Source organism: Polistes fuscatus, unplaced genomic scaffold, assembly GCF_010416935.1.
Source record: "Polistes fuscatus isolate 324 unplaced genomic scaffold, CU_Pfus_HIC Scaffold2, whole genome shotgun sequence".
NCBI classification, from domain to species: Eukaryota; Metazoa; Arthropoda; class Insecta; order Hymenoptera; family Vespidae; genus Polistes; species Polistes fuscatus.
This window is the reverse complement of record NW_025113096.1, coordinates 17743870-17764580: the sequence shown is the minus strand read 5'-3', so window position 1 is coordinate 17764580 and position 20711 is coordinate 17743870. Positions and strand designations below refer to the sequence as shown.

Sequence of the window (20711 nt, the reverse complement as noted above, 5' to 3'; positions counted from 1 at the left end):
GAGCTTCGAAAGCTCCTATATGTACTTATGTATATACATTCAACTGATACATAGTAATTTATCATGGCAGTGCATGGTAACTAGATTTGGGGATAATATTTTTACAATATGGAGGATTGAACTTGTGTCACTTCGACCAACAAAATTCAACCAACATCTTTTCCAATACGATCGAATACACATCAGACGATATTAATATGTAATACGTATGCATATATACATATACGAACTATGTCGAAGTTAATTATTAGCGCGAAGTAAAATAATCTTATAATTAGTATATTTTTTTTTAACCAACGACTAAAAAATAAAAAAGAAAATTCAAACATTTTATATAGCTGACCAATCGAAGCGTCGCGTTTTTAAAAACGCTTAAACTATTAGAAATATTCGAAATAGTGCAGTATTTCGTTATCTTTGGCGTAAGGAATTGGCAGACATTCTTAAAAACAATATTAAATTTGAAAAAATAAAATAAGTTATTTTCTTGTATTTATTCTTGGAAAAGATTGTATGATTCTACGATATGAAAAAAGATTTGTTTAAGAAGAATTATATATATAATATTATATTGTCAGAAAAACTAAGTACAAAAGTGTTCGCATTTTCAGGTAGATTGTACGTATTAGGAATTATTTTATAAATAAAAGATGTTATAGATTTCAAATATATGTATCTCGATTCTGTTTATAGAAAAATATAATTTAAAGTAACAGTTTGTTCATCATATAAGTCATTAAGAGAGAGAGAGAGAGAGAGAGAGAGAGAGAGAGCAGGCTTTGTACTTGTGCAATTAAATTCGTAAACATATCCATTGTTGCTGTGATAAATAATGTAAAGCTCATTATCTGGATTCTGGCTTTGAAAATGGTTGAAGAGAACCAGGTTGAACCCAAGAAAGTCCCAATGCTCGATTTCCTTCCACTTCCTGAACCAATAAAAATAATAATTATTAATGATGCATGCTTTTAAATGCACCTATATTCTAATATATTGTAGAATTACCTTTAATTCATATATTTGTTGTTTTACAGGATCATGTAATTCTGGTATGTACGGACTGAATGTAATATAATGTGGATCCTCAAATGCTGGCGGATTATAAACTTCATTTAAACTTTCTCTCACACATTCTTTGGCTCGTTCCCCAAACTGATCAAAATTGTTTTGCAATCTAGGATATATAGAAAAACGACCTTTCTTTAATATTATCTATTAATTTAAAGCATATTATCAAATTTATAATCATTAATCTCCTTACATCAAAGGTGAAAAAAATATTTACTCACAAAATGGATGCTTCTTGATTTATAGGTGTCATTCTTGTATCTACTTTAGTAAGTATTTTTGTTACGTACTGTACCAATTGCCATATCCTATTATTTCTTTTCCATTCAACAAATCCCCAAGTTGTGCATAATTCTCCTGTTTCTGGATTTATAAGCGGATGGAAGACATGGGTTTGAAAGACAACTTTCTAAAATATAAATGCTACCATGAAATCTACCAAGATTAGAAAATAAACATTTGAAATGATATAACTCTTACAGGACATCCACCGTCCGGAAAATTTTCAGGCAACGTGAGTGTAAATCTAAAAACTCCACCTTGATAAATCCCTTGTCGAATAAATTGAACTCCAAACCATACTGGTATCAAAAATATTATTACATAAATACATTACTATATCTAGTAACGATAAATCATAAACAAGCTTATAAAAGAGTTTAATAAAGAAACATTATTTAGAAATAGAATTACATTGAGATTATACAAATGTTTTTCAGGACAAGCAAAACCTATGAAATGTATTTCAGCTATTAACAATAAAAATACCAATGAACTCTATATGTTAATAGCTGAATATATATAACTATATATGTTAATATATGAAAGATACAATGAACTCTAAGCTCACCATACGGAATATGCTTTATTTTTGCTTAAATATACAGTGGATATACTGCATACACAAATGCTATCTAAATTATTATTTAAACAGTAACATAATAATGTTGCCGTTGGAAATTATATAAAGAATAATAATGTTACATACCAAAAGAATTCTGTGCTGATGGTATAACATAAATTCCTTTTAAATCTTGGATACGCAATATGTTACTATAATTAAATAAATAAATACATTCAATGATATATGGACAGTTTATCCAATCGTTAGATAATTGGTCTAATCTTAATAACAGCTACTTACTATTCGGAAAGAATATTATACTCCTGTAAGAAAATTGCATAATCTTTGTTGGTTTGAGAGATATTTGGCCTATCGATCATTTTGACTGACATGTTTAATTGAGAGTCACCGTTGACATTCGTTGGTAAAAGTTTTCTAAATGAACCTTGTCTTTTGAAATTGTCATCTTTGTCGTTATCTCCCTAAAATGTGCATAATATAACAATTTTATTTAGTCGTCAAGTTAATGTATGCGTTGCCTGCTTTTCTTTATTAATTGCATCTTAAACACTACACTTAAAACGTACTTTAGTCATTGACATGATAAATGTCGATATACTATTTTATATATAATAAACTTTAAATAAATGTAAAAATATTAATATTTTTTAAATTTCACTGAACAGCTCCATGTTCGTATACGCAACTTATATTAAAATACGAGATTGTCGATCTTGTAGATTCTTCTCAAGATATTGGAGATTAAACAATCTCTGGCAGATTCCTACTTTTCTATTATCACCATTCGATATCGCACTATGTCGGTAATACTTGCCGTCAACTGCCTATTATATTTCCGAATAAATATACATTTTTATTATCTTCATTGTATATATTTGTATTATTTACAATATATATATATATAAAGGATATTTTATTAAGTAATATATAGAAATAAGGTCTCGAGCTTAATATAATTATTTAATATTAAGACACGTATATATTCGAAATTAAAAGCAAAATGACTGACATCTAGTGTTCGAATTCGGAGTATGAATAAGTAAGCCTATAGTTTCCATGACGTCATTCACAGTAGATGTAACCTCATAAACATGGGACTACACAAGGAGCACGAACTTCATGTATACAAATGAGATATAAAAATAGGAAGGCGCCCGTGTTCTATGGGTGCGTTCCACTAAGCGCTCACAACGATCACGCTCACGACCACAGTTTTTCCCGTTCCACTTACCTACGAGCGTTACTGTCATAAATTCAAGTGGAATGGACTATGGTATTTTCTCAACGCTCACTACGACCCACGTTTTTAGATGGGTCGTTGTGAGCTTCGCGTGAACGTTAGTAATGACGTCATGAGTGACGTTTTCGCCGCGACCACAACGACCGCGGTCGTTATGTGGAACGACTAAAGGAGCATTTTGATCGTTGTAAGCGCTTAGTGGAACGCACCCTATATGTACCAAAATGGAAGGGAAATAAGGTGGTAGTTTGAAATAGAAATAATAATGCGAAACGATAATGGTGATCATTTAGGTTGTTTAAGTATAAATAATTGAAATTAATTAAATAATTATTTAAAACTGGTGTGTGTACTTATGTACGCACGTAAGAAGTTATACTTTTTTGCCGTACCAAAACGAATATAATCTCAATAACCTCAAAAATAACTTCAAAAAAAAACTTCAAAGAAAAAAAATAACTTAAAAAAATAAATAATTATTATTATATATATATAAGAAAGAATAAGAAAAAGAAAAAGAAAATATCAAAATATAGATATCAGTCCACACTAAATATAAGAGAGATATATCGAATTACTTGACGCGTCAACAGCCATGGCGCGGTTACAGCATTAGTTCTCGCTTCGATCATTTAAGTAAAGCAGCGCTGAGTACGATTAGTAATTGGATGGGTGACCCGCTTGAGAAAAAAAGGGGAAGAAGAAAAGAAGACAACTTTCATGCCGTATAATTGAAATCGCTTTGCCGCTCGTCGTAAATACCGACAAACTTCATGGTGTCGTTTTTCCAGACGCTCGGAACAAAATCACTCCCCATTACATTTTCCCCAACGCGCCAAAAGAAGTATAACTTCAATAATCGTAAAAAAATGAGTAAATAGTAATAATAATAATAATAATTATTTAGTAATCGTAAAAAAATGAGTAAATATTAATAGTAATAATAATAATAATAATAATAATAAGACAAACCCTTTGTCTGCACCAGCGCCATTCTGTAAGGTTTTTGAACTATTATTTTCAGCAAAAGCTGGACACTTTTTCAAATTTTCTCCCATAAGAGATGATTCTCCTACGACTATCTTTTTCCACCATCGTACTTATTGATAGATGTGGCCGTCACGCCAAACTTGGCGCCACCGGCACTCTTACCGTCATGCCTCTGGTGGCGAAACTGATAACTAAGAAAACCCCACGTATATGAATAACCGTTGCTATTCGCTCTCTTCCGTTCCAACCACCGAGCAAGACACACGCGTATTTACTAGCAGCGACCAAAGAGTGAACACTAGTTACTACTTCCTTTTTCCTTTGTTATAATTGTTAAGTTTGTCATATATTTTGTAAGTCTTTTTTGATACGTTAAATAATAAAAATATTCTTATAATATATTTCCCTAGTGAATTAGTTATTTTTGAATTTGTGAACACGCTACATAGATGTATAAAGTGCTGACATTTACATTTGCTTTTAATTGCGAATAGAATTTCGACTTGACATATTCGTGTTACGATATATACAAACACTCATTTATGCAAATATAAATAACTGATGTAAATCGGAGTAGGGTTAGTTTCTTATTCGTAATCGTTGGAAAGTATGTCATGTAATATCATGCTTTTTTTACTGTAATTTTGTATACATAAAAATGTAAATATTTATTAATATCCAATTATAACTAATGGTTTATTTTTCATAGAAATTATCATTACTTTTGCAGTTGAACAACGTTCTTATCCTGGTGCCTAGTACGATACTAATATATATATATATGTGTAAATATATAATATATTAATATAATATATTAATATTGATATAATCTTATAATATTCAAAGCCATGGAGAATTTAGGTTCGAAATCATCGTTAATTTCAAAATTGAGGATTAAAGATAGTATAAATAAAATAAAAAATAATTCACCACATCTACAAGAAATTCTTAGACAGGTTAGAAAATGATGATACACTTTGTTCAACAGTAAAAGCCACAATACTTGATAAATATTTATCGACATACGATTGATTTTGATCATTAGCAATAAAATGGCGACTAAAACGTTGACTTCAACTTTTTTACAATTTGTTCATACAGAGATCTCGCGAAGAAATGATAGAAAGAAGAAAACAAGTATTTAATAAAAGAAGATTTGCTAAGGTAACAAATACATTAATACAGTGTGGTATCAAAAAAACATCCAATTTTTTAAGGGCTTATAGTACTTATTAAGAAAAGTAAAAAATGTCTAATAAGCATGAATCCTAAAATCAATCCTTTAGATATAAATTAACTTTTATTATTTATTAGCGTTTAAAATATTATAAATGAATCTCTAGGAAACATATTGAATGTACACAAAGGAATTTGCTTAGAAGTATACTAGTTAATGTAATATTTGAAAGTGTACGTCAATTTATGATCCGTAGATGTCAGAATACATTAAATATGTTGCTAAAAGACTCGCTTATACTATTTTGAATGCTCATAAATAATAAAGTTAATTTACATCTATGGTGTTGACTTTAGGATCCATGTTATTTAGAAATTTTTTACTCCTCTTGATAAGTACTATAAACTCTTATAATATCGGACTCTTTCTTTACCACTTTGTATATAATATAATGCACTAAAAAATTGATAATTTATTAAAAATTAATTGGTTCAAACCTATCGAAGAAGGATTGTGAAGAGAATCTGCAAGTGGAGGAAAATCTATATAGGGAACAAGGTAAATCTATTGTTGACAGACTAAAATTTAGCTTGGTATTAAAAATCTTCAAAGGAAAAAGTTGTACTATTGCAGGGGAAATCTAATATTTGAAATAATTTTTTCTCGAGGTCATTTGTTTTACGAGAATTGAAAATCAATTTTGTTTTTTTTTAATTGGAACTATATATTTTTTGCGATATTATTGTAGAATATGAAAAAATGAATAAAACTGATCTATGACCATATCATTCCGATCATTTATTCTCGAGATATTTACATCTAAAGATAATTAAAATTTTCGAAAGATATGCACTATTCGTTTGTACTACCAAAAATACACACATGCATTAATAATCTGTAAAGAACCCGCGATAGATGAGAAAAATTAATAAACAGAGATCATGGACTGAATATGTGATGCAGGATCCTATCATCTAAAATCAAAGATCCTTACTTGATTAACACTCTTACGAGACAAAAGTACGCAACATTTCTCAGTTATATTCTCCTAGAACTTTTATCAAATACTCCGTTAGATATTAAACAATGTACGTGATATCAACATCATGGTTGCCTCACACATTATTCGAAATATGTAAAAGAAATATTAGATAGAAAGTTTAGAGGTCGTTGAATCGGACGATGAGATACTGTGGAGTAATTACCTTGTTCCCTTGATCTCACCCCATTATATTTTTATTTATAGGTATAGGTATACCCAAAAATATAATTTATTTGGAAAAATCAACCACACTTGAGAACATGAAACAAAGAATTCTAGCTACATGTCAATCTATAATATTACGGGAAATAGAAAATGTGCATAGAAAATTGGTTAAAAGATTCCAATTATGTATTAAAGTAAACGGTCACCATTTTGAGCACCTGTAAAAAACAGCATTGTTAACATTAGAATACGAGTGTGCGACCCAATGTGTTTTAATTATCTTTAAATGTAAATATCTCGAGAATAAATGATCGGAATGATATGGTCATACAGATCATTTTTATTCGTTTTTTAATGTTCTACAAGAATATCACAAACAAAGTATATAGTTACATTTAAAAAACAAAATTGACCTAAAATTCTCGTAAAAAATGACCTTGAGAAAAAATTCTTTCAATCATTAGATTTTCTTTGTAATAGTGCATCTTTTTCATTTGAAATTTTTTATTACGATTATAAACAAAAGAGATATGTAGGTATTCCCATTTATATAATCCACCCTATATAATAATACAAAAAATGATATCTTTTTAATTATAGAGCAGTGGATGTTAGCAGAATATGACCGTATGCTACAGAATGAAATTGAGTGGATAGAATCGCTTGTTTATGACGATAAACAAAAAGTCATTTGTCCGATATGTCAAATAAATTTAATGATAGAAATGTTTGAGACCGTATCTTGCGAAGTTTGCGGATTCCGACCAACAAATTGTAACAATATCCAAATGCTTGGAAATTCGATTGAAAGTAGCGTTAATAATCACTCTCAATATTGTACCGCTGTGCCTGGTTTTACGGTGGTCGAAGAAAACAAAAGCTTTCTTTTGTACATGACATGCGAAACATGTTCATTCCTAACGTGCGTTATTTAATATCTCTGTGTAAATTCTTTTAATATTTAAATACTAAATTTAAATATGAAATTGTGTCAAAGTTGATTGATTTCATTTTTTCTTATAATTGGTTGTTTTAAAATTAGTTGTTGATAAGCTATGCGGTAGGATTACACCGGCTTTTGTTTTTAGTAAATATTCATTCTAACATTTTTTTGGAGAGGTGTATATGTATATATACAGCTATAAATCGATCCTCAAATTATTTAGTTTAAAAACAAAGTTGAAAAGAGAGACAGAAAGAAAGAGGAAGAAAGGATATAATTGTATTTTTTTTAACTAAATAAAAATGCCATTAACATTATTTATTTTCTAACGTCAATAACTGTAACAAATTAGGAATATATAAAATACAATAATTATCCCATTATATTATCACTTTCTCAAGATTAGCATTTGAAAAATAACAGTATACTATAGCAAAGTTTAGTTCGTTCACGCTTATAGAAATGGTATATACAAAATTAACATTTTTTAGTTATTTTTTTTATTTCATTTCATTCATTCCATTTGTAAATATGTATTGAAACATGTCTTAAATTTAAGTAAATGAAAAAGACATGTGTATACTGAATAGTTTGTAAGAAAATTGGACAAAAGAAGTTGAATAAATGAGAAAAGATAAAGTATGATACAATTAGAAAAACGAGTTTTTAAAAATAAACAGTTTGGAAGAAAATTTATTTTTGTACGATCGTACTCCTTCCATTTAATGTTAGTATAATACATATGTACATATGCACATAATTAAGATTGCTGGATCCTCGACGCATCTCCGCTCCGCTCCCACGTTTATTTTTCTGCGTGTATATGATGGTACTATACGTACACGTATACAATTTCGAAAATACTTTTGTAGCTAAACTTTAATAACTGACATTTATAAATGATTTGTACATTATAACATTAAATAACATATTAAATGTTATAGTAGATTCTGGTAAATGTATGTATATATATGATATTTTTGTATATGTAGGTAGTTTGATACAATTTATAAAGGCACACGATTAGAGGCATAATTCTTTTACTTTTTTCTCCTTATATAGCAAAAGCTTGGCATTTAAAGTCTGTTGTGTATTACTTTAATGCCAATCTCTTGTAATAAGAGTTTCATATGGCACCTATATTTATAAAAATATATTGAAACGTGTTAAAATAAGGATATATAAGAAATTTATACATTTTTTTTAAAGATCTTAATGTAATATATCTAACTATATAATAACTATTTGGCATAGCTACATTTAAAATTAATCATATTGAACATTTAAAGTTGTATCTTGCGTTGAAATGAACCTTTTTTCCTGTTAAAGTTAGTATGACATAATAAAAAATCAACTAAAATAAATAAATCTTCAAGGATGCAACAGGATGCATTGAAATATCTTTAAAATAAAAAATGTTAAAGTCTGCGGAATAACAATTGCATTTCATGAATAAGTTTAACTTTAAATTTTAATGTATCTGAAATTGGTAGTAAAAATTGTATGTACCAATGCAGTATGCAAGATTTTAGATAATAGGCAAATTTTTAAATATTACTATAGGCAAGAAAATATGAGCGAGACTGCATTTAAAATCTCTTCATATACAGCATCGAACATTTTAAAATAAATGTATTTGGACTGTAAGACAAAAATCGTATTTAATATTATCTACCTACCATTTTTCGTGAGTTTAATGGTAAGTTTGATAATTATATAAAAACCTTTCTTTATTAATATTACAAAATACGTTTTATATAATGAACGTAGCGACTATAGCTTCTTTGAAGGGTGTTATCATTAGTTTATATGAACGTATAAGAAATTGAAATAAATCGTATGAAATAAAAGTTAGTGGCGTATTATAGTTATACGAATGCAAATTACAGAGAACATGTTTTTAAGAATGTATTTACGGTAATACGTTATTAGCAATATCACAGAATTGACAGAATAGAGTTCAAATGGCTACGATGCTAGTTTTGTTTGTATTTAGAATATCTGCATGGAATGATCGCTTAGCATTAAATTTTCTATGTATATGCTTTTAACAAGTGTAGCAATTGATTAGTTTCAAAATGGATCAATTTTTTAATAACTTTGAGAAGAGCGACAATTCGTGATGAAATTAGGTAAAATCAAACCCTGATAAGGAGAACAAGAAGAAAGAGACCGAAGAAACTTTAAAACGAAGCGAATGCGAAATAAGGGCATATGCAAATTGTTTTACTCATAGTCAAAACTGGAATAAGTTCGGACGCTACGTTCTTTTCATAATCGATCGATTATTTTAAATGTTCATTTTTCTTTTTGCGATTAGGATTTGATAAGAAATGTTGGATGTAGGAGTTATGCTTGAAAAGGTTTGGTCAAAATATATAACATTTTTATAATCGTTCTTAAAGATTGATAAGAGGTAAACCTTACTAGACAAGGTAAGTTTCAATTTCTACGATGTTTATGCGTCTGAAATTTGTTTGCGCATATATTTTTCCAAGAGATCTGTAATTTAAAGTTGGTCGTCACTGTGCAGATCGTCGTCTTTCCGTTCGATTAACCGCTGCGAGTGCTTCTTCGGGTAGGCGAGCAGGATCTGACAGAATATCAGTGGCAGTACACAGATACCTTAAGGAGTTGAGAACAGCTGAAAAATAAATAAGAATGTATAGGTAGCATGGTAGCAATATTGTTGCGGCAATGTAAAATGCATTTTAAAGGAGGCTTTGACACTAACCTGGCCTGAGATCGACGAGCGAGCAATGCTGCTCAACCCATAGTACCGTGCTTCTGTATAGATCTTCGACGCTTGCCGTTGATACCGAAGTATTAAAGGAGAGCATTAAAGGTTCTAATAAAATGCTAAACTGTACAAGTTTGTTAAGAAAAATCTTTAACTTTACTTAGGTTAGATTATTAAGCTGTTTATTGATCATTTTTTCAAGGATACGATCCAAAATTTCCAATTTTCTCTAGTACGGTTACGCACGTATTCATCAAACATTTCTTTCATCTTATTAGTTCTATGCCTAGAGACTGGAGCACCCGTTGCGGGAAGCATAGATTGACAATTACTAAAAAAGCATTGTAGGTAGGTAGTAAATAGATATAAATGTAATTTCATTTGAATTGAATCATTTTATCAGATAAAATATCTTAGATGATATACGACGCACTCTCACCTAATAGAAGTATTAAGGCACTCGATTTGATGTCTCAAACTATCCATCTCCTCTTTAAGCTGATTCCTCTCTGCCCTTAATTGTTTAATGTAATCCGCTCCTTTCTGTAACATGGCAGCTTTAGCTAATTTTGCATTAGGATTCTGATTAAGCTGCGGTATTAAACTGTGAAGCATATCAAAGCCATTCTTAATGTTGTATCTGCGTTTTTGCTCGGCATGAATATGTCCGACCCTTCTTTGTTCCTTGTATTGTCCTCGTTCCGATTCTCCTTTAATGTAATTTCGCGGAGGCGATAAGGGACTACCGATACTCATTGGACTGTGAAGGGGACTCAGGCTCAAGGCTTGAGGAGAACTAGGCGCATTAGAATGATCTTTCGGCGAGCTAGGACTATTTTGCGATGGATGAGTTTGATTATTTGCGTTCAAGAGAATCTGTTGTTGACCACAATTAGATTGTATTCCCTAAAAGCGAATCGTTAGCGATCAATGAAGATTTTTGTCTTTCTCTTTCTTTCCGAGTATCCTACCTGTTGGTGCTGCGATGCTTGCATAGAAGAAGACTGTATTGCTTGAACTGTGACTGGCGTTGCAATATGATGACCGGTAGTTACTTGAGTGGCTGAAGCAGTCGGTGGTAAAATAGGTAAGATGTGTTTAACGTCATTAGATTGATTCGTCGTTGGTATTATTTTTTCGGTTGATGCGTTCATCGTACATATACTGGATGTATCTAAATGGGAAAAGATAAAATTTGGAAAGAAGGAGAATTTGCAGAAGGTAGCGCGGTAAAATATAATGCGTCGTTGTCATTGAGAAACCTTGTTACGTACTGTTTGTAAGGAGATGCGCAAGCAGGACATTGTTATTTAAATTTAGAGCAGGGTCGCTTACTGCAGATGCCAAGGGCAATGGGTTCATCCTCGGCGGTATCAAGGAGGAACTGCTTCTAGATCTGTTTCGTGGTTTCATTTGATACTGAAAATAAGGAGATTTAGTGTATAAAGAACGTGTAAAGAATTTACCGGAAGATGTGAAAATAGTACTATTTACGAACTTTAGGCACTGCAAAAATTTCCTTTTCCGACGTAGTTACGATTGATTGTGTTACTAATTTAGTCGGTTGCAGGGTAAGATCTAAGCCGGAAGATCTACACTGTAATAATATCGGCGATTGCGTTGGTTGTTGCGTCGGAACAGATACGACTTGTTGCGCGGGATGCGTCTGTCGGTGAGAAAATAAATCGAGGCGTAATCTCGTTGACGTCAATATTATACTTGATATATCGTCTAGACTGTTGCGGATCACGTCACGGTTATGACGGCGTGAGCCGCATTCGTACCTTGAAATTATTGCCGGTGAATTTACATTGTTGCTGAGTATTAAAGTTTGGGCTGACGTTTGGTAGTTTGTAACAAGCGTTGGGCAGCGGTGGGACGATTTTGTAAGGCTTCGAAGACATCGAAGGGGTCGGTGGTAAGGATCTTATAGCACGTTGCTGATCAGCGGGCAATGTCGTATTGGTTTGCGCAAAGTTTTGCTGGGCAGTTACCAAATTTTGCACTTCGGCTATCGAGGAGATTTGTGTTGCATTAACGGGTTGATCGTTCAACGTCGCAATTTGCATTTGATTGTCGATAGGAGCCAATTGCACCGCTGTTTGGACTTCCATGGCATACGATTGCTGGCTTGACTGCTGCTGCTGCTGATGCTCGTAGCACGAATTTCGTTGAACATTTGGAACGGCTTGGACAACCTGTCGATACGCGTTCACTCGCTGTTGGTGCGTCTGCTGTATCACGCGATTGGTTTTACCGGATCGACGATTTTCTTGTCGAGTTTTTTCTCGCGTCGACTGACCACCAGCACTATTCTTCGTTGTCGCCGAGGAAGACGACGACGACGACGACGACGACGATGGCGACGACGACGACGATGTCGTCGTCCCCCCGGTTGTCCTCATCGCTGCTGTAGTCTTAGTTGTCGCCGTCGACCTCTCGACGAAACTTTCTTCCACGGCTCTGTAATTCATCTCTATGTCCCTATGTTCGAGAAAAGAATAATTTTTCGTAAGCCGCTGCGCGGCGCTCGCGCGTTCTTTAGACCGAAAAAGGATGAAAATAGAAATAGGGGGAATGCGTTACATGTCATTCCTGTAAACGCTGCTAGACTCCGCTTCAGACTGGTTATATATTTTTCCGGTATAATGAAGATTCTGCATGCCGTTTCCCTGTTCTTCGGACAAGGCCGTAGATGATCTTTCGTCCTTGGACGTTACCTCTTCGTTTAATTCGTTCATCTGATTCATCGGCGTCATCAGATCGAGATCGGGATAATTGGTGTTTAAGGTACCACCTCGAAACATGTCCTCTTCTTCCGGTACAGGCGGTAATTTTGAGTTTAAGAATTCTACAAATAAAATTCTTTAATTAAGATTTTTATTTAATACTATTTTCGTGCATTTTGTGAGAAGATGTACCTTGTAATGGTTCTAGAGTGTCCATAAAATCGTCAAGATTCGGTTGGAGTGGTCCTAAACTTGGTTGAATGAAATCTGCAAGATTAGCTCCGCGCGCTACACGAATAATGAGCATTTGCTTTTATCTTAACTTTTTTTTCAAGAAATGTTCGGATAAGTTAAGTTAATAGGTACCGATTTCTCTGGGATCTGGAAAGTATATAGGCTGATTGGAGCTAATTGTGGAAAATAGCGTATCGGTCATAAGCTCCATATAGTCTTCGTCAACCATCATACTCTCTCCGCCGTGAGATCCCCCGGTGCCTCCATACGCGTTCGCCGCACTTGTGCCAAAATGTTCCGATGTTTCCATACCGTTGCTCCAATCCAGCGTGTCCATCGATTCCATCTGAAAAAAATTGTTTCCACCCAAACTTCAACTAATTTAGATTCGTCTATTTATTAATAGGGATCAAAAAGAAGCTACCCTACCGTCTCCATACCATCCTTGCTCGTCCAACCAAGAATTTTGTTTCTGTAGAACATGCGCCATTTTTTGTATTCCGCGGTAACAGCAGCAAGTTTTCTTTTCCAGTATTTGCCTTCCAAGACTACTGCCTGATAAAAGCAATTGTAAGAAGAAACGACAAAGAAAGAAAGATTTTCCTCGAACGAAATAACGAGGAAGTATTGGAGTATTGAAAAGGAAAAGATCGTGAAAATATTCTCTTTTGTGTCTTACCTCCGGCTTATTATGAGTGTCGACGTCGAGAGGCGATGCAAATTGACACACCAACGTGTTCTGCTTCAGTATAACTGCGAAAACACGAGAAAAGCTTTGTTAAGCTAACTACAAGTAAAAAATTGCTTCTGCCTCGAAGAAAAAACGCTAGAGCAGATGCCGATTTTTCGATTCGAGCTTACATTTTCTTTGACGTCACGCGTAGCGAGAACTAGCAAACTATTTCCGACTTTTTTCTCCGATTTTAAACATTTTCTTCTCCTTGCTACCATTTTATGTTGGAAATTGAAGCGCGAACGGAGAAGAAAAACTCGCGTCGGAACTCGACTAAGAATAAAAAATATAAAACACACGATCCCCGATCATTACGACAATATTGGAAATGTATGCGAAACAGTGATCGAGTGTATCAAATGCTTTGCACGAAACTCGTTTCTTTGCTAATTAAATACCGTTGCGATGATATACATTTGTATCTATATAAGACACGTATAAGACACATACGTACAAAGGATCGATAGGAGATAGTTGACTAGTTGAGGAAGGAATGCCAGTTGGAAATAGTAGTAGTAGTCGAGAATAAAATGTTATTTGAATCTCGCTCGAAGAGAAAATATGAGAGACGAATCGCGGAGGAACGAGAACGGGTTGCTGCTCAAACTGATTCAACATAATAATATCTTGAAAAAGAAAAGAAAAAAAACCGTCGAGCTAAGCGGATTACAGTCGTTTATAATATTTGTACTCTTTTGAGCAAACGAAAGAAGGAAGACATGCAACAAGGGAAAGAGGGAAAGAGGAATGGTGCCGTGACTTGTTACGATTGAGTTCTCCTACAGTCTCATTTTCTCACATTGCATATGCCAACATCTCCAGATAACGTTGTTCAATCTGATCTTGTCTTTCCACCTCAGTCTGATCCCTTTGAAGCGATTCCACTTGGGAGACGTCAGCTTCTGTCTGGAACAAATTCGAACGCGCTTATGTCATACTACAGCTACATAGCCGTTTCTTCGAATATTTTTTAAAGGTAGTCAAGCCGAATCGCGTTCAAAGTTGTACAAAAAATAAGAGGATAGTAAGAGAATTGGAAAGCGATCGATAAAACAGTCGCGCTTATCGCTTTTTAAATGGTGGAAAGTTTAACAAAGACCTCGCCCATATGTATGCGCATACTAAATACATTTCTCTTGCTGGTTCTATCGAGACTAAGAGATACTACTATAGTAAGCCGTCTACCCGCGATTATAGTTTCTACTTATCCTCAATATTAAATAGATATAAGAGGAAGCCTATGTTTCGTCGTTGCCGCGAAGCGATTTGTGTCTCGGTTATGCGTTTATTCGTTCGCTAGAGGACAAAATCTTCAAGTAGAAAGAAGAAAAGAGGAAGAGTCTCACAAAATATGCGGGAAAAGCATGCTTCTCCAGAAGAAATTTGTTTATTCCATTTTTCGCTGAGTTACGTAAGAAAGAATCGTGGGTGACGAGAGCGCGGATAAATTATCAAACATGCGTTACGTAAACGTATTCTAGTCAAAGTAGTGTTATATTATATCGGAGCAGAGGGCATTGGAAGAAATATAATATATATATTTAGAAGGAGGAGCTTCATTAGATCTCGCCTTTTACGAGATATCCATATCGTAACAAGATCCTTAAACGTTTATCAATATTTCGTTAAAGAGCACATATGTTACGAGCCCCAGTTACAAATTTTCCGCTTTTCGAATCGAAGAATAAATTCGCTAATCGAGGATTGGTTGTTCGACATGCCGCGAAAAATAAGTTGCTCGATCGCAATCAATATCGATAGCGAGATGACGATACCGTCTAAAAAGGAATACAAAAAAATGGCGATACTAAAGACACGATAGGCGAACGCATACGAATACGAGGTTATCGCTTACGTAAGCATAAGACGTTGAAAATAAGACGCAAGTCAGTGAACCAATTGCAAACATTGGACGTACAGGAGTAATTGAACAAGTATGAACAGTTGAATCGAGCACAAATTCGAAAAGGAATTCTTCTCAAAGCAAGCAATAATATATCGTCGAAGCGAGGTTTCTGCGCAACTCGTTTCGAGATTTCTGCTAATAAAATTTGCCTTGGCATTAGACCCTAGTTATTTGGATTTTTTCCCAACTAATGGCGATAAGATAACCAAGAGAAAAAATTGATCCATATAAACTTAGGGGAGATTTTATCGCGCTCGCTTCACAAGAAAACGTCTTTCTTTTCTCCTTAAATAATAAATATCGACGACATCGTTCGAGAATGATTTCTTTCCTTACAGAACAACACGTTTAGCTGGAAAAATCTTATATTTATCTGATAACTAAATGCTGTTTACCAAATGCGAAGATAAATTTGCCGAGCATTGCGACAAAAACAATCCTAGTTAGTAAGAAGGAACAAGCTCACGACTCGTTTTTGACAGAGTTTAACAAAGGCAAAGTCGCGCCCTTTAATAGCATCGTCTTCGCGCGTACGGTTCTATGGCCTCGCTTTCATTAATTTTATTCCCCGTTTCTCGTTGACCTACCGAATGCGAAAGAAAAAGAGAGAAAGAGAGAAAGAGAGAAAGAGAGGGAGAGTCCCATTTGGACGTTGATCCATGCATCTCTCTCTCTCTCTCTGTCTCTTTCAGCAAGGCAGAAGACTCACCTGTAGGCCAAGGACATGCACTGAAAGAGCTTGTTTAAGGACGTTTCGATGCTGAGCTGTTGAGAATTAGGCTTGTAATTGAAGTTGCCGCCCATGAACTTCTCGAAGGAAAAATTGGTCGGCGTCATAATCGCCAATTTGGTGTTTTCCTCGTCGGGAACAGGAACGGCGAGTTCGTCCTCGTCGTCCTGCGCTTCCGCTTCGAAATCGGAAACCATAAAGTGGCCAGAGTGTATCGTCTCTCTGGAATCTCGTCCTACGTTTTTTCTTTTGTTGTTACCGGTCTCCTCTTTTTCTCCTTCGGATCGATCGAAGACACTACTTTGGCTCGACGTCATCATCGCCGAGAGCTTCCTGTAAATCAATCCGGCTTGCATATCCTTCCTCTCCGGTCTGCTCGAGCCACCACGTATACCTGAATTAAAAACTTATTTTGACATATTATTAACATTATCTATCGGTTCATCTATTCTGACCTATTTCTACTACCTGTTGATCCTTCTACGTTTATTCGAAATTATTAACAAGTGGACGCTCCTTTGTTTCGGCTTAGTTTACAAGCGGTACGCGTGCAGCACGTGCCTAACCGCGAGAAAGCGTGTTTACACAAAAATGAAGGTGTTGCGGACGCCTGTGTGAACGTTTCGTAAGCTCACAATTAGTTTCAAACTCCTGATTAATTTTTCCTCTTTTTATCGAGTTTTTTCTAATCAAAGTAACCGCACCGACCTTAAGATAATTTACGCGCCAAATATTTGTTAAGTTAGTACGGCTTGTCGTAATCTAACAAAGGTACTTACGTTCAACCTTATCTATATCAATCTTAGTCCTATCTACCGATTTGTTAGATCGACTACTATCGAATTTGTTGATTGACGTAATGATTTGAGCAACGATCGCGAGTCTAATATCGAGTTTTCCACTAGAATCGTATCCATCCTTGCTCATCGGAGATACGCTCAAACTATTTCCACCGTCGCCAGAATGTCTTTTATTCTACTGAAGGATTAAACAAAGCGATAATTTTTCTTTATCGGCCTAATGGTGACAAGCTCGATGTGTGTGCTTGTGTGTGAGAGCTGCTTTAATAAAACATTTATCGCGGAAAAGATGATAAACTGATGATAACAAGATGATTCTTCTCGTAGTAATGGACGACCCCGTTTCATACGAAACAACGCGTTGCGAGCAGAAAGGAGTTTACATTCCCGCTATATTCTGATAATAATGACGGAAGCTTTCCGTCCTTTTAATCGATTCTTTCGCAATACCGTTAGATAAATTTATCAATCACCAAAGTATCTCGAAATGGTCCGGTTTGAAGTCAACGACCTATCGACCTTTTTTTCACCACGGAGAAGAAAATTTGATTCGATCAGTAAAATTTTCATAACGCGAGGACCGCTCCTAGCCTTTGACCTCCCTCCTCTCCTTTAGTTTCCTATCGTCGAGATTAGCCTCGATCTTCGTCAACTCTGCATGCCAAGTCTATGTTTACGTTGGTAAAACAAAAACGCTAGTTGCGTCCGCGACCGCGACCGCGTCCACGTCTAATCAAGCGCGTTCCTATTTTTTCCTCTTTTTTAATAGACTTGCCTCTTGAATATCCGATGACGAATAAAATATGATAATAAGATGAATTAACAGTAAATTAGGATACTAAATTATTCACTCTTTAATTACATAGATATAATTAACAAAGCGATTTGATCAAAAAACACTAGAAAAGGTAGGCTAAAAATAGGCAAGCAAGAAAAAAGCTTGAAACAGAGTTTAGAGAGACTTTGGTAGTTTCGATTGCAGCTTATGCAATCGTTGGTGCAATTCAAGCAAACATTCGGTTTTGTCCACACGTGTGTTTGTTACTTGCTCTTCCCGATAATGAGCGTGAAAACCCTCCTGTCACGGATAACCTTTAAACCGCCTATTTGATTTTATCGCGATACCGCTTCAAAGCTATAAAGTAATTTTCTTTTAGTTATACCATTGCAAACAAATATAAGCCTATAGAAACTAACAGTTTTCTCATGTCGCTTGTCTCGTTGCCATTACAAATGCTTTTATTAATTTTACTATCTTAATCTATTGGAAGATTAGAATAGGTGAACTCTAGTTGTATCGTAAAATAATTATGTTATTACAATTAAAATCATAATGGTTCTTTTATCTTTTTACCAATCAATAAAAAGGATAACGCATTCCATTTGATTGCTTTTTTATAATGAAATGTCTAATTAACAAGTTTTTGGGTAATTATAAAGTTACAAGATTTTTCAACGTTTCTGCTGTCTCGTTTCTTTTCTTTCTCTTTCTTTCTCTCTCCCTCTCTCTCTCTCTCTCTTTGGCTCCCTAATTCTTTGTCTTTATTGTACGCGCTATTTGTGACTTTGAAATTGGCTCTCTTTTACTTTCTAGATAGTAAATGTATATGTCAATTATGGGCGCGCGCGAAAGAGACAAGCGTTATCTAGAAGCAGAAAGTAGAAACGAGCGAGCGAGTCAGAGAGAAAGAGAGAGAGATATAGAGGAGACGATATAGTCTTTTACTCCGAGAACGTATCGTAGATGCTCGATAGGAAAGAGAATTGCTCAGCTATCTCTTTCTTTCTTCTAGATTCCAGAGAGACAGACGTCACGTCTAGAGGTACACGCTTTATTCTTGATCAAATGCGCACCAGCTTCTTTTTTCTTTCTTTTTGTATCGACTTACCTCCTTTCTTTTATTATCAACGCTCTCCTGCTGTAGCACTTTTATTTAATTGCGTCTCTTTTCGCTGATAACAACCACACAACAATAACAACATCAAAAAAAAAAAAAGGGAATTGAGGAGGAGGAGAAGGAAGAAAATAAGGAAAGATCGTGGTAAAAGGACAAAAGTATAAAAACACTGATCGATCGAAAGTACGCACTTCAAAAAGAAGAAAAGAATAAAATTCGCCGTCAGGCTGGGCCGCAAGGCACCGCGCCCGGACGAGGTCCGTACGCGTTACTAGACAGAACACGCAGGTTCATATTGCCTTACAAGACGCCATTTGCAACTCGTTAGCACAGCGTCGACGACCATCAACAGAAGCACTGATAGTTAGAGCCGATTGGATGGGAGGCGCTGTTTGTGCCGCAATGCACGCTCACTCTCCTTTCTATTAATTGATCATCGCGAACTCTCTTGGACGATGTCGGAAACATCTTAAACGTCAAGCGCGCTTTTTTCAAACTCTTCTGTTCTAAAGTTTTTTGCAAACTACTATACATATCGAGCCTTCAATACCAGTCGGTTACTTTTTCAGATGATCCCTTTCGATTCAGTTAAAAATTTTATATTTTATTGACCCTGAAAAAGACGTATTTATGACTTTTTTCAAATTTTTGCGCCCACCCATTTTTAAAATATGAATTTTTTTACGAAATTTGAGATTTTCTTTTTTAAACGTTTGTAACTTCTGGAAAAACCACTAAATGAGTCGTTTTTTCAAATTGTATGTTTTTAAATACTTTTTAAACTCTTAATTGCGAAATTTAGTTTTACAAATTCCCCACAGAGTGCAGAGTTAAAATCAAGCAATGACGAGTATACATGTTGAACGCAGGGAAATGGTCCTATTATAAATTTGACGAAAAACGAGGAAAGATTACATTTTTACTTGACAAAAAATTAACATTTCATTCTTGAAAAATTTATTGTTATTAAAAACTTCAAAATTTTTTAAAATAATAAAATTCACAAACAAGAGAAATTAAAAAAAAATAATAATCTTAAGAAATTCATTTGTTTTCAGTGTGGTATTTTTTAAAGCAATGTACCATATAAGGTGGTACTTCGCATATCATACAACAATATCGTGACTCCTTACGGATTCCATTTCTTGAGCAGACGACACATTTTCAAAGTCGATTTTCTTTCAGTGGTATAACTGGTATAAGGTTGGGAAAATGTTTTCCGATGTGATGTATAGGTTTTGTAGCTGTAGTTAGTTGACCAATTTTCGAAATTTGTGTTTGCTGCATTGCATATTCCTCAACAATTTGTTCAACACATTTGAGCAAAAAATTTAGTCGATTTGATTTTCCATTATATTTTTAATATAATATGTATGAGTTCAAACACATATTAATATCTATGAGATAGAGAAATATTTTCTTATAATACTTCTTCATACTGTTGCGACCCG

General features: G+C 34.2%; 3 protein-coding genes across 21 annotated transcripts; 1 reads left to right on the top strand and 2 right to left on the bottom strand.

Moving 5' to 3' along the window:
* Positions 1 to 656: 656 nt before the first annotated feature.
* LOC122516027 (AKT-interacting protein-like) lies at positions 657 to 4249 on the bottom strand. Of its 4 annotated transcripts, XM_043633528.1 has the most exons (8): positions 2943 to 3150; positions 2748 to 2757; positions 2213 to 2394; positions 2057 to 2121; positions 1549 to 1649; positions 1290 to 1477; positions 1006 to 1174; positions 657 to 928 (listed from the first exon to the last, which is right to left on the bottom strand). In XM_043633528.1, coding segments are annotated over exons 1-8 (801 nt in total). In that variant the 5' UTR covers positions 2945 to 3150; the 3' UTR covers positions 657 to 844. The 4 variants fall into 4 exon arrangements, with proteins under 4 accessions (XP_043489463.1, XP_043489464.1, XP_043489465.1 ...); XM_043633529.1 differs by lacking the exons at positions 2748 to 2757; positions 2943 to 3150 and adding an exon at positions 4146 to 4249; XM_043633530.1 differs by lacking the exons at positions 2748 to 2757; positions 2943 to 3150 and adding an exon at positions 3165 to 3319.
* A 141-nt stretch (positions 4250 to 4390) lies between these two features.
* On the top strand, positions 4391 to 7733 carry LOC122516028. 12 transcript variants are annotated; one of them, XM_043633539.1, is made up of 6 exons: positions 4525 to 4741; positions 4894 to 4921; positions 5010 to 5119; positions 5265 to 5327; positions 5847 to 5898; positions 7148 to 7733. In XM_043633539.1, exons 3-6 carry the CDS (start codon positions 5012 to 5014, stop codon positions 7480 to 7482), a joined length of 558 nt encoding a protein of 185 aa, XP_043489474.1. In that variant the 5' UTR covers positions 4525 to 4741; positions 4894 to 4921; positions 5010 to 5011; the 3' UTR covers positions 7483 to 7733. The 12 variants fall into 12 exon arrangements, with proteins under 12 accessions (XP_043489473.1, XP_043489474.1, XP_043489471.1 ...); XM_043633536.1 differs by having other exon boundaries at positions 4525 to 4770; XM_043633542.1 differs by having other exon boundaries at positions 4525 to 4770; positions 4873 to 4921.
* A 1652-nt stretch (positions 7734 to 9385) lies between these two features.
* Positions 9386 to 19679, bottom strand: LOC122516022 (MLX-interacting protein-like). 5 transcript variants are annotated; one of them, XM_043633506.1, is made up of 16 exons: positions 19252 to 19679; positions 16542 to 16968; positions 14726 to 14832; positions 13873 to 13946; positions 13623 to 13748; positions 13326 to 13539; positions 13152 to 13247; positions 12817 to 13081; positions 12015 to 12714; positions 11729 to 11896; positions 11505 to 11649; positions 11202 to 11404; positions 10670 to 11136; positions 10438 to 10561; positions 10225 to 10354; positions 9386 to 10134 (listed from the first exon to the last, which is right to left on the bottom strand). In XM_043633506.1, the coding sequence occupies exons 2-16, from the start codon at positions 16916 to 16918 to the stop codon at positions 10013 to 10015; spliced, it is 3318 nt and encodes a 1105-aa protein (XP_043489441.1). In that variant the 5' UTR covers positions 16919 to 16968; positions 19252 to 19679; the 3' UTR covers positions 9386 to 10012. The 5 variants fall into 5 exon arrangements, with proteins under 5 accessions (XP_043489441.1, XP_043489443.1, XP_043489440.1 ...); XM_043633508.1 differs by having other exon boundaries at positions 12015 to 12693; positions 16542 to 16956; XM_043633505.1 differs by having other exon boundaries at positions 16542 to 16956; positions 19252 to 19678.
* Positions 19680 to 20711: the final 1032 nt, after the last annotated feature.